The sequence below is a fragment of the Conger conger genome, chromosome 4, assembly GCF_963514075.1.
Source record: "Conger conger chromosome 4, fConCon1.1, whole genome shotgun sequence".
NCBI classification, from domain to species: domain Eukaryota; kingdom Metazoa; phylum Chordata; class Actinopteri; order Anguilliformes; family Congridae; genus Conger; species Conger conger.
The window spans coordinates 41,457,592-41,471,372 of record NC_083763.1 but is presented as its reverse complement, the minus strand read 5'-3'; the positions used below and the strand labels follow the sequence as shown (position 1 = coordinate 41,471,372).

At 43.2% G+C, this 13,781-nt stretch overlaps 1 protein-coding gene across 1 annotated transcript in view; it reads left to right on the top strand.

Annotated features, from left to right (window-relative positions):
- The first annotated feature begins 3,651 nt into the window (after positions 1 to 3,651).
- The window catches only part of LOC133125843 (uncharacterized), a 156,849-nt gene continuing 146,719 nt past the window's right edge, over positions 3,652 to 13,781 (top strand). The window contains exon 1 of the mRNA XM_061237524.1: positions 3,652 to 3,959. Within this exon, the coding sequence (XP_061093508.1) occupies positions 3,893 to 3,959 (67 nt within the window). The 5' untranslated portion in view covers positions 3,652 to 3,892. The remainder of the gene's footprint in view (positions 3,960 to 13,781) is intronic.

Sequence of the window (13,781 nt, the reverse complement as noted above, 5' to 3'; positions counted from 1 at the left end):
CTAGATTTAGTCAATCCATGAAAATTTCTGCATGGAGGAATGATCAAAAATTCCTCCAAATGTGTTATCTAAACTTATCACAAATTCTAGGAAAAGACTAAAGGCTGTCATCTTTGCCAGGGGTGTTAACCAAGGTGCCAATATATCTGTTTTATTTTAAAAATAAGAAAGACTTTGGTTGGAACATTTGGTAACACATCGCGCCTCTGTTAGATAATGCCCGAACCACAAAAATCACCAGCCTTGTCGTTCCGCTATTCTGGGACCAATATACATCTTTTGGTAAAGCAAATGTGAAAATGTCCTGAAAATGTAGTTTGTAGTGAAAATATTAGAATTTTCATAAGAGTCTTTTAAGTGTTTTAGAGTTTCTCAGCCAATTTGAACACATCCTACTTTTAAACGGACTAGTGCCTTTTCCTAACACCGGGTTTTCATGTGCTACGGTTGTTGATATTTGTTGATAAATTGATATTTTGAGAACGAGGCCCTGTTGAAACTGGATGGTGAAAAGTTAGCTTGTCTGTTAGCCAGTGACTCTATAATGTAAGACAAGGCTCAACTGCGAGCCATGCGCCTCATACAGATTATACATTGCCAGAGCCATATGGAGGCAACAAAATGGAAGAACGAAACTGACGTCACTCAGCAAAGGTTTTAACGGCTCTGCTACCTCTTGAAGTCCAGGAATGTGAATTGTAGGCAGTGAATTGTTTTTTGTGTCATTTAGCTTGTGTGTAGTTCAAAGGCATACTTTGCTATCTTGATAGGCTACAACCAAACGAGACCTGGTCCGTATCATTGTTTTCTCGTCGCTTGTATAACGTTACATCCCTGTCCAGCAAGGTGTCTGAAAAAGACACCTTGACCTAGGTTTTGAACAGCTCCATAGGCTAATCCCAGAATCCCAATATGTCTGATCTCAACAGTACTATATTCTTGGCTATTGTCGGTTGTATCTCACATATGCTAATTCAGAAACATTTCTGTACATTATTGAAACGTAGCCTATGCCGCTTCATGGCGCTTCATATGTCAGTTATCGTGAGTGTTCACATTGGTAAACAATTACTTCCTTCTCAATGGTCTGTAAGAAATGATGAACCACAGTTCTGATGTTGTAACCATGCCAGTCTGTCTATGTCTATTATTGTACACTATCACAGAATAGTGCAAGTGTTAGTAATGGATCCCACACAACCACCTCCCGCATACTTAGAGGATTATCCAGTGCCCTAATTTAAATGTTAATGGCAGTTTCTAATCGAGATTGACAGCCTGGCTATGTGCCAACTTTATATGCTTCTTGAATAATAATGTTCTGTCTTTTTTTGTGGCAAGCTATAGGACAATTGAACGTCAGCCGCCATACGTGCTTAATTTTTGATGTTCAAAATGCACTGCAAAACAATTACAGGTAGAGAACACATGAGATTGCGGAATGATTTCCTTTTTTCATAATCACATTCTGAAAATTTGTCAGCCACCATGCTTATTTTAATTTACTGGTTCATCCCGGTATTGTCCAAAATGTAGAATTTTGCATTAATGCAAACCCTGATGAGAAATAACAACCCCAATAATTATCTTGCATCACATAAAACTTTTGAAGCTCCAAGACATGAATCAACACATGACAAAGTGATGTGCATAAAACAATGCTAACAAATATAGCTAACAAACTTTGGTGACACACCACAAGTGCCATTTCTGTACAAAATGGATTTCTTAATTTTGTTACTGTGGTAAATATAACCAAAAATAGAAACTAATGGAAATTTGCCACTTTTATTACTGTACTGTAAGCTCACCATATTCATAGAACACGGGGAGGTGGCCACTTCCACCAGAAGTTAAAGTCCATAGTTTTTCTTCTGAGGAATACAGTTTATGATTATGGTTGCCTATCACTATCTCAGATACGAAAAAACATCAAATAACTGCACAACATCCCTGTGTTCGGAAGACCATGTTAGCTCACAATGGTCCAAACACCGGCATATAAGCCTGCCCGGTTTGTAGTCTCTTGTTAGCAACAGCTTCCCCACCACAATGTCACAGTGGAGCACCATTACCATGTCACTGTATGCTGAAATGTATCACGTATGTGACTCCTACCATGTTTTTATGAAAACTGAAGGAATTATACTTTACACATACACAAAAACCTAGGCTGATAGGTTTTTGTGTATATATATAGCACAAAAGTATTTAGTTATTCATCATGAAAGTTGCACTGTTCGGAACATGGTGAGCTAACTTGGTGTTTGGAAGACAGTGAGTTTACGTTAGATGAATAAACAAAGTTTAATAATGTGGACAAGGTGGTGGAGTTGTTGCCGTTTTGTTTGTAGAAACAAACCCCTGATGTTTGTTCATGCTCTGGTCTCTGGTGATTGATTAACAGAGAAACCAGATTAAAACCTATAATTTAAGAGCACTGGCCATTATTGAACTCTCTCCCTTTATGACTCATCCCAAGTAAATTAATGCCAGCGTCGAAGACAGAAAGACAGATTTCTAAATGGAGTACAAAAGCAATGTGCCATTAACACATTTTATTGGCACTGTGAATGCCACACAGAGAATCTCCAATCCACAGGATAGATTGGCTGGTGTCTGATTACCATCTTGTTGGGGAGTAAATAACGCCCACCCACTTTCAGATGATTTGATTTAGAGGGTGTAGAGTAATACAGGTTCACAGACTAGGCATCTTCCATTTACTTTCAAGGTTTGATTGAATTGAATATCAGCTAATATTCCACAGTGCTTTCTTCTGTGATCATGTGATCCAAATGATTTGAACTTCTTTTTTTAAAAAGAAGTTCCAGTGTTACTGGTATTATGCAACAACAGTGCTGCTTTTAGTTTAGATTGTGGCTGGAAAAGGAGATGGCAAACCACATAGCTGATGTAACATTATTTGGCCCAGAAGTGGCTTGGGATTATATTTGCAGGTGTGCACTGTACTTGCCTGGTCATTATAATTAATAGCCATATGAATAATGATTAATGTGGTGTTCATCATTGCTACAGACTTTCTGCCTCATTAACAGATTTAGGTGTGCGTGTGCGTGTGCGTGTGTGTGTGTGTGTGTGTGTGTGCATGTACATTATCAACTAAATGCTGAAAACCATTGTAAGCAAGTAGAAAAAAAAAGTAACCTCACCAGAAAAAAAGAATGAAATGTGTGGTATAGACTTATTAAAAAATGCAATATGAAAGGGCTTTGGGATTAGTGTGTGTAATTAATTGAACTAGCTCTCCTGGTTAAATGCGAGGAAACTCACTGGCAGCTTACACATAACTCATATGCCTTACATCATATCTGTTCTGTGGAGCTGATTCTCAGAAGTCATGTGACTGTCATTATTTTCCAGCTTCCCAAAAACATAAATGTAAAACAGAAAAAACACTCGTCCATGTGCAGCATTCATATGCACTTAAGGTTTGAAAGGCGACCAGAAAGCGAAGAGCAGCTGTTGATCCCAATCCTTGCTTGTTTTTCTTTACAGGCAGTGTGTTAGACACCCAAAAATGCAGCGCTCTGTTTCTTCCTGTCTGGGCAAGACTCGTCTGGGGAGGGAAGCTGTGATAGGTTAACTCTTGCCCAACTTCCTCAATAAAGAAAAACAGTGCAGCTCAGCTGACAGACTTGCCCTCATTCGTAGAGCTGTTCTATGCCTGTTTAGAAGCTTTATGTAGTGGGACGCTGGAGGCCTGTGCTCCTTGCCTGAAACTATAAACTAAATGGAACGTGGTCCACAGACTGACTGAAAAAAAGTGGTGTCATTCAGAGAGGAAGTATTTCACATCGTATGGTGAGACCAGAGGCAGAGGGGATTGAACAGCAGTCACAGTGGCACAGACATAAGACATAAATGAATAATGGACAATGGTTATGCAGTTTTATCCAATGACATCACTCCTGATTCCTGTAAAGTTTTAATTACAGGTAAGTATGCTTGTTTTCAAGGGGTATTTGTGGTTTCTTCTATTCTGTTTTGTGCTTTTTATTTTACTCTTTATGAGTTCACTATGAGGTCTCTAAGCAGATATCTTTTCATGAAATCTTTACACACCCCCAAACTGCATTACATCCAACAGCGGTATTCTAACTCCAGATGTGGATACATTTGTTTGGTACTACACACTCAAAAAACATTTCAAATGGCTAAACATAACATTTTACTACACTTTGTTATACCTATATTGTTAATTAGGTTCTCTCAATTAAAAGATTTGGGTTCACTTTAATCACTTTTTTTCACTGCACTTTCTCAATTTAGAAATCCTACAATATACACTCACTGATCACTTTATTAGGAACATTTTAACTTTATTACACCTACTTATTCATGCGAATATCGAAGCAGCCAATTGTGTGGCACCAGTGCAATCATGTAGATACCAGTCAGGAGCTTCAGTGTTCAATGTAAACATCAACCATCAGAATGGGGAAAAAATGTGATCAAAGTGACTTGGTTGGAATGGAATGGTTGTCGAGTGGATTGAGTATCTCAGAAACTGTTGATCTCCTCAGATTTTTTTTGGGAGTTTGCAAAGAATGGTACAAACAACTAAAGAAAATCCAGTGAGCAGCAGTTCTGCAAACAGAAATGCCTGAAAGATGTCAGAGGAGAAGACTGGTCAAAGCTGACAGGAAGGTGACAGTAATGCAAATAACCACACATTTTAACACTGGTATGCAGAAGAGCATCTCTGAACGCAGAACACATCATAACTCTAAGTGGATAGGCTCCAGCAGTAGAAGTCTGAAAAATAAGTCCAATAAATACCTACTAAAGTGCCTAATAATGTACTTGTATCAAATTGGCATTTAGGTTTATGAAAAGAAACAGTGCAGAATATGGAATAAGCAGAATGGTGTTGATTTTTTCACCTGTGGGTGTGATATACATTACAAATAATACAGAAACCATGAAATGTTTCCATATTATAGTGGTTTCATAATTTTATGTTCCTATTTGAAGCAGTCCTCAAGGTCAGTTCAGGTATTTCACTTACCAAAGTGCTTTCTGCAATGCTAGAAATCTCTGGTGACATATTTGGACATGACTTAGTTTAGTTTCAGTTAAGTGATATAGAAATGTTATAAAAGAAAGCTTCAGCCAACATCTTCAAATACAGTAACTCTGACATAGTATGTAACAATATGGCAGTAAAAGCATGCTAAAGGTAAATGTTATGACACAACATGACACAAACTAAATGTGACAACCAATCTAAGTAAAGATACAAATAAATAAATGTCACAGTCATATAATTATGATTCATTCTTATTTATTTTTGCATACCTTGCTTGCGATAGAAGCTTTTGGTTATGCTGTCATGTTAATTTACAGTATGAATGTTTTTGTTCTCTACCAGCCATTAAGATTAATTTTATATGTGGCAGTCCAGAAGATAGCTACTGTAAAAGTTTGGTTCCAATCACGCTACACCACTGTCAGTCATAATTCCAGAGATTATGCTTTGTGCTTTTTATGTCTGATTGATCCAGTTACTCTTTTTTACTACTTTTGTGTGAGATGCATGAAAAAAAATATATGGCAACATATTTTGGCCTTCAAGCTGTCACAGCAGCTTGACTAAAAGCTAATAATTCCACATGCAAATCCAGTATTTTAATTGATTTGATCATATGGCCTATTATTGTTTGTCTCATAGTCAGGAAGCTCTACTTTTGGGTGGATGTCCTTTCATACCATTAAAGTTATTCTGAGGTCCCTGAGCCACAGCAGGCAATAAAAGAGCAAAGCATCCTTTCACTTCCTTTTCAGTGCATAAAATCAGAGGGGCACCACTCGTAGGCTCGGGCACCTTGATTACTTTAGGTTCTGGATATTTTTAAACATGTCACGTTTTTTTCAGTCCTTCTCTATTATTTTTAGCCTTAGCTGCTTTACCTTGCCAGAATGGCCTGCAATGGAGACAGGAGGGTCGGTTGCAGAGGAAGCTCCCGGCTCTTGATTAATATGCGTGTCAGAGCCAGAGCAGTCCATAGCAGCAGAATATCTGGGGGAGATGCTGGCCACTTAAGGTGAGGCCCTGCAGCTCACAATCAGCGGTGAGCCTTTCACATAAGAGGATAGTGAAAGTAAGGGACCTGCGCACTGATCGGCCCCAGAGCTAGACCCACCCACTGTATCCTGAGTCGTCAATATTGTGAGACCGCGCCACTGCTTTAAACAGGCGGTGGGTTAAAAAAAAATCTATTTGTTTACAAAGCAGGCCTCTGTTGTTTGCCATGTTAGATACCAATACATTGCTGCCTCTCAAACAAACTGAATGTGTGCTAATGCTTGCAAATGGATCAACCACTGGAGACACTTTCTATTGTGCAAGCAAGCTGTTTCTGTAACTCCATCTCTTTTTGATGCCAGTTTTGACAATATGGGATGGGAGCTGCCGTTCAGAAGAAAGCTGTCAGGTATAGAGTCAGAGAATCCGTGCGTAATAATGGTAACATGGCGCATTCTGCAGGGCTACGGGACATTGCGACACCGTTGCCAGATCATTAGATGCATCAGGAAAATTTTGCCATCTGGCTGAGCCCCAAACCCACACTGGGATGGTTCCGTTAGAATGTCCACTGTTTAGGTAGAATTTCTTGGGAGGAATTATCATTGCTGAATTATCATTTTTGCCACTGCATACTTCTACTTGCATACTTTGACTTGTTGATGGGGGTTTGGTTTTTGACAAAGATGTTAATCAATGGACCTCAATGAATAGATTAGTATATATTAGTAAGATGTTATTATATAATATAATATATAGTATATAATTTTTACAATCTTCAACATCTTGCTACCTAAGGAGAGCCCAAGGAGAGGGAGAGTTAGGGGGAGGGTAACAGGCGGGGGGAAGAGTACCTTAACCACTACCCTACAGGCTTTTCGGTCTTTGGTAGCTGGGCAGATCTTGCACCACTTCCTCTTCACTTGGTCTTCCTGTCTGGTGTCTTCCTGTAGCTGGGTGGTGGCTGAGGTTGTTTTTTTACCCCACATCTTTCCATTGCCTCTGTAATGTGCTTTTGGAGGTGCCCTCCACGTACCTCTTCATATGTGGTCATAAGTTCTTTGTTCAGCTCCTTGATGAACAGCCGCAGTGCATTGGTCACACCACCCATGTAATCAGGGTGTTGTGCAGTGAAGTTGGTGTTGGCATTGAGGGTGGGAACATCCAGCACATTGTGCCAGAGCACCATAGGCCACCTTCGAGATCTCTGCTTACATGTGTAGGTGCGAACCATCTGATCCATTGGGTCCACTCCTGATTTTGTTTTGTTGTAGTACTGGATCACTTCTGGTTTCTTCTTCACACTGTTGTCATCCATTGCTCTGTCATCATGCATGGTGCTCAGGAGGACAACTGCCTTCCCCTTCTTCGGCACATAGCTCACCATAGTCATGTTGCCTCTGAATCCAAATTCTGAGCTATGCTTCTCCCTGGATTTGGATGGCTTCATGACAGGCGGTATGTCCGGCTTGTTCTGGCATAGAGTCCCCACAATGGTCAAGTTCTTCTCAAGGAGCTTCTCAGCCAGAGGGATACTGGTGACCTAGCTAACATTAGCTAGAATAGAATATATCAACAGCTAGCTAATAATCTTGGACACATTTCTCTTTGTCACTAGTAATGGATGTCGAGGTCAAGTAATGTTCAAATATTATGTACAGTTATCTTTCAAGATATCAAATATTTTCTTACGTAAAACAATTGTAAAATAAGACTTACATGAATCAGATGTGCAGAAGTGTGCCTGTTGAAGTGTGGCATGTGAAAAGTTGTCCACAGAAAACATGTTCCTAACTGCAAACATTTACAAATCAAAGGTTCCTATCAAACTCCATAGTGAATACATGCTTGGTCCAAATCACTGCTAAAAGAATTATATTAAAAATAAATATTATAGTATATAGTATATTATAGTATATAGTATATAGTATAAATATTATAGTTTTTTTTTTTCATTTTTATCATACTTGCATACATGGGTCATTTTTCACCCATGTGTGTAAACTTGATGTAGTTGATGTAGAAAATTCAAATAATGATTTATGGTAATCAAAAACAAGATATATATTCAATACTTGAAATACGAAATTATTCAATAAATAGATTTTAAAAGATATAGCAAAGAAACACTCAGCCATGCATGAAATATCATAGAAAATGAATACGGGTCATTTTGGACTCATGTTGTCCCTTAGAATGGTAGTGATACAAAAAAAATGTTTATTCAAAAAGTAAGAAAAGAAAAATGAAAATATGAATTTGTGATGATCAAAAAAAAGTTAATTGAGGAATACCTGGAATTCTGAATGGTGAAATGAATGTATTGCAAAGATATTTACAATTAAAACTCAGTTGGGTCACTTTCGACCCATGTTGTGTATTAAAGGGTTAAGGGGTTAAAGCAAATGATAATGTGACAAATCTGCATTGTGTTCATAAGTAAAAAAAAAAAATTAAAATATGGACGGATTGAAACATGTGTTAAACAACCAATAGGAGCCAATTGATTTACTGATCTTTTTAAATATGTTAAATATGTTGTTTCCAATATAGCATAATAATTACAATGTGAACTCTGCTCAGAACACAGGCGGTCCCAAGTGTGGTCATTTTAATTGTGTACCTTGATATCTCCTAGAAGGAGGGCCACACTCCTTTCATGACTTTTTGTAAATACAGTATGTCATACAGTAGCCTATTGTGGTTTCATGGTTCATTTGCCTCTGGAGATCAGCCATGCAGCGGCAGATTACTATTTTTTCCACAATAATTACTTATTGTTCACACAACCACCACCAGGTGGCATATGTTAGCGCACTAATCCACAGTGGTCTGACATACTTGCAGGTTCCGACAGTAGAGGGGCAGCAGTTCATTATGAGAAGCTTGCATTATCATGAAAGAGCTGAAGAGTCTATTTCTGGAAGTAAATACAGTACCAAAATACTCAACAGAGGGAAACAGACATTTGAATCATGGTTATGTTTTGTTTCTGTTTCCTGGTGGAAAATCCAGCTATGACCAGTTTGAAATTGTAAACTACCATCTGTATCAAAATCAGGGTCAGATGAATATGTTACCCATTGATCGGACCCTGGATCAATGGGTAACATACTTTACACAACAAAAAACAGCATCTCTGGTTAGTCTGTAGCTATTCTAGCCATCAAATGTCTATCGATGTGACTTGTTGGGATAGCTAGATAGAAACATAGAGCTATGCTTAGCTAGATAATTGCGTTAGCGAGCTAGCTATGTAATGTTAAATAGGACAATTTAGCTATAATGGCTAATGGCATTGTCTCTAACTAACTATGTTATTAAGTCATTACAAAAAACATTGCCTTAATGTCACGTTACCTACAGATTTGCAGCTATCAACAGCTAGCACATCCTGGCATGTTCATTCATTTTCACTGCCCGCCGCTACATTAATTACATGGATAGCTATCATAGCGAGCACGATAGTTAGAGCTAGCTAGTAACTGGCTTTGATCATGCTGTAACGTTAGCTAGTTTGAACAGTAAAGTTAGCCAAACTTCGTCAACTATGGGTGATGGTCTCGTTGCTAGTGTAGGCGCAGGATTTGGCTGTGTTGTATTGGGGATGCCTGGAGTGAGTGAGCGCAGGCTTGTGACGTCAGATGGGAGCGACGTTTTCTTTGTTCAGGTCTCATGTCTAATAAATGGAGTTGGTTGCTTGGCACTCACATTGGTTTTTGTACCTATAAGAGATTATTTAGAAGCCCCTACACCTCGGTGCTACATTGGTGGCAGCGGTATTTGCAGTGTGTTTTTTTTGCTTTTGGATTAATTTTCTCTTTGGACAATTACTGAACTTTCTAGTCGGCTCGGCTGGCTAGCGGTACTCGTGTGTTTGCGTTGGAGCGCCATGTTTGGAGGACGGAAGTGTGACAATATGGACGGCGACATGGGAGACGATTATGACGGATGTACTGATTCGTGGACTGGTTCCGTGAGTAATGTTAGAGTGGAGCTCCCGCCGCCATTTTGTGGCGACGGCCAGAAGCCGTTTGCTACGTGGATTAAACAGTTTGAAGCTGCGGTGCGCGCTCAAATGAGAGGGGTGAGAGGCGCGAGCTACGCCGCTACTTTAGTGAACATTCTCCCTACCAGACTTGACGGGGCAGCTTTCCTGCTATGGGACAGCTTTCCTGCAGATGTACAATGTGATTACGGATGTATGAAGGAGAAGCTAAAGGAGGCGTTTGGACAGAAACAATTCCTCCTATATTTCCAGACGTGCGTCTCTGCACGGCCCCGCAAGGTGAATGAGAGTTTGGAGGTTTACGCTGCCGACATTTCCAGGCTAGTGGCTGAAGCGTTTCCTGATTATGACCACGCTGCAATGAATGGGGAGAAATTCAGGCGTTTTCTTGCTGGCCTTGACCCTGCTCTCCAAGCGAAATGCCACGAACAGGGGGCAACTGATATGGAGGAGGCGTTGATAATAGCGGGTGAGCACGCCTGGTTCACCCTACTCTTCCCCACATCCTGCTGTTGTGGCCACTCTCGGTTCGCCGCCGGCTACTGTTGTGGACTGTAATGCTAACGCAACGGAGAAGCTCATCCATGTTGTTGAACGCCTCACTTTAAAGATGGACAACTTACAGACAGAAGTTAGGGACCTGAGAGCACGTAGCCATGGGACTGAGAATGGCAGGCGGAGCTCCCCCTTTGCTGGGGATCATCTGCGTGACTCAAGGGTGCGCAGAGAGCAACGGCGTGCCTGCCGTTGTGACTGTGGCGAGTTTGGCTGCAGGTCTACCGCCGGGGATTTCCAGATGGATGACTGCATGAGGGGCCGTTCTCCACAGCGCAGACCACAGGGAGGATACAGCACCAGGGAATGGTCTCCAAGAGAGCGAGGGACCCGAGACACCGCTGCTGACTTCTCGCTGTGCCGACCAGATAGCGAGGGCTCACGGGGGCCACATGTTGCAGAGGAACGGCAGCCAAGGCGTGGAGTGAGGTTTTTGTCTCCCTCCCGACGATCACCATCGCCATCCCCGCACGGACAGGAGCGGGGAAACTTCCGGTAGCTGGCATCGAGACCCAGATGCCAGTCTCGCCACCACAGGGTCAAAATGACAGCTCGGCATGATCCCATGATAGACTCGTGTTCAGTGGGCGAGTCCAAACCTACATCCTATGTTAGAGGACTGGTAGAGGGTGTTGACTCTGGTTCCAATGTTTCACTGATTTCGGAGGAGTTCAGAATGTCCATTCCAGCCTTACGTAAACGTGTGTTAAATACGCAGTACGCTTTTGCACGTGCAGTGAATGGACAATTATTGGACACTTTAGGTACAGTGACCCTTCCTATACGGTTGGGTGGTGAGTATTGGGAACAGGTTGTTCACGTAGTGCGGGGGGCAACACAGACTATTCTGCTGGGTTTTGATTTCATGCTACAGACTCACGCTATTATGGACGTTGGTTGTGGACTGCTCCACCTTGGAGACATTGACATTCCTCTAATGCGGGCCGCAGACTTCATACCAGAATGTTGTAACATGTATATGTCTGTTGATGCTACTATTCTGCCTTTTAGTGAAATGGTTGTTCCCGTTCAGGTAGGGCCTCCCCGCACAACTGGACCACCGATCGACTCCTATCTGGGCTATTTGGAGCCTGATGTGCGGGATAACACGGGTCTGGTGGTCGCACTTACTGTAGCGCTGGTGGAGAATGGCCGCACTGTAGCCCGGCTGCTCAACCCTACTGAACATGAACTGAAACTGCATCCCGGGTCCCACCTGGGGGTATTTTACCATGTTAATGAATGTGACTTACTCACCCCTGCAGAGGCTTTTGATTCTCCGCAGGTGGCTGCTTCTCTGGAGGATGTATTGGACTGTCCGTTGTCTGCTGAACAGAGACAACAACTGCAGGCCTTGCTGGAAAAACATCAGGGGGTGTTCCGCTCCGGACGGGGTGGAGCAGGAAACCCCAGTCTGATCAAACACCGCATCCAGACAGGGGACCAGTCCCCGATAAAGAGACGGGCCTACCGTACTTCCCCCGAGAAGCGGAGGGAAATAAACAGGCAAGTGCAGTCTCTTCTGGAGGACGGCATCATTGAGGAGAGCTGTAGCCCTTGGTCCTCTCCCGTGGTGCTCATCAGGAAAAAGAACAATACATGGCAATTCTGCGTGGATTACAGGGGTCTCAACTCTGTGACGATAAAAGACTCTCATCCGCTGCTGCGAGTGGATGACACACTGGACGCCCTATCGGGAGCCACCTGGTTCAGCACCTTGGACTTTTCTGATGGATACTGGCAGGTGGAAGTGGCGCAGGAGGACCGTGAAAAGGCCGCTTTCACCACCGGCCAGGGCTTGTATCAATTTAAATGCATGCCCATGGGCCTCACCAATGCACCAGCGACCTTCCAGAGGGTCATGGAGCTGGTGTTAAGGGGGCTACCATGGCAGCTCTGCATGGTTTATCTTGACGATATACTGATATACAGCAGATCGTTCGAGGCCCACCTCTCTGCTCTGGAGGAGGTCTTCACCCGGATTGGAGCAGCTGGGCTGCGATTGAATGCCAGGAAGTGCCACCTGGCCCGCGATCACGTGGTCTTCCTTGGTCACGTCATCTCTGCTGGGGGGCTTCGCCCAGACCCCCGGAACGCGGACAAGGTGAGAACCTGGCCTGTCCCACGGTCCGCTACGGAGGTGCGTGCCTTTCTAGGGCTCTGCTCATACTACAGGAGATTTGTGAGGAGCTTTGCCCAGCACGCAGCGCCCCTCAATTATCTCACGGGAAAGGATGTCCCGTTTCAATGGACAGCAGACTGCCAAGAGGCGTTTGAGTTCTTGCGAGATACCCTTTGCGCTGAACCTATCATGAGCCACCCAGACTTCACCCAACGTTTCACGCTGTACACGGACGCATCGCAAATCGCTGTGGGAGCAGTGTTGGCACAGGAAGTGGACGGCCTGGAGAAGGTGGTGGCCTACGCTAGTCACTCCCTTCACTATCGTCACGGATCACCGGCCGTTGTTGGGCCTACGACGGCTCCCAATTGACAATGATAGAACGGGGCGCCGTAGCCGTTGGGCCCTGGAGCTGGACCCATATGACTGGGTGATCGAGCACAAGAGTGGGGCCCAGCACACTAATGCGGATGCTCTTTCACGCAGGCCTGACCCCTATGCAGTGCAAATGGACTGTGACGCCCCTGGAGACACACACTCTCGTCAACACAGGTACCCAAACGGTTATGGCCAATGACCCCAGTGCTGTGTGCGCCATTGACACTCCTATCACCACCCCTGCCACAGACATCCACTCCAGCCCCTGTTCTCCTGATCTCCAGGCTCCTACGGACCAGGATTTAATCTACACCCTGTCTCATAATGGCTCCAATGTCAGGGAGCTCCAGCAGAAGGACGCTGACATTGGGCAGGTTTTGTCCTGGCTGGAAAATGGTCAGAGACCTCCTATGTGGAGGTTGAAGGGGGCTAGTCGGGGTCTGAGGAGACTATGGAGGAGTTTCCTCGGTTAACCTTCATTGAGGGACTGTTATGCAGAGCTGTTTGGCTGTCTGATGCAGGGCAGGCTACTCAAATTGTTGTCCCCGCCGTCTTGGTCCTTGGACACCTGCATGGGGCCCCTCTGACGGCTCACCTGGGCTATGAACGGGTCTTGGCGCGCGCAAGAAATGTGTGCTATTGGCCCTCTATGCACAGTGACATTCGAA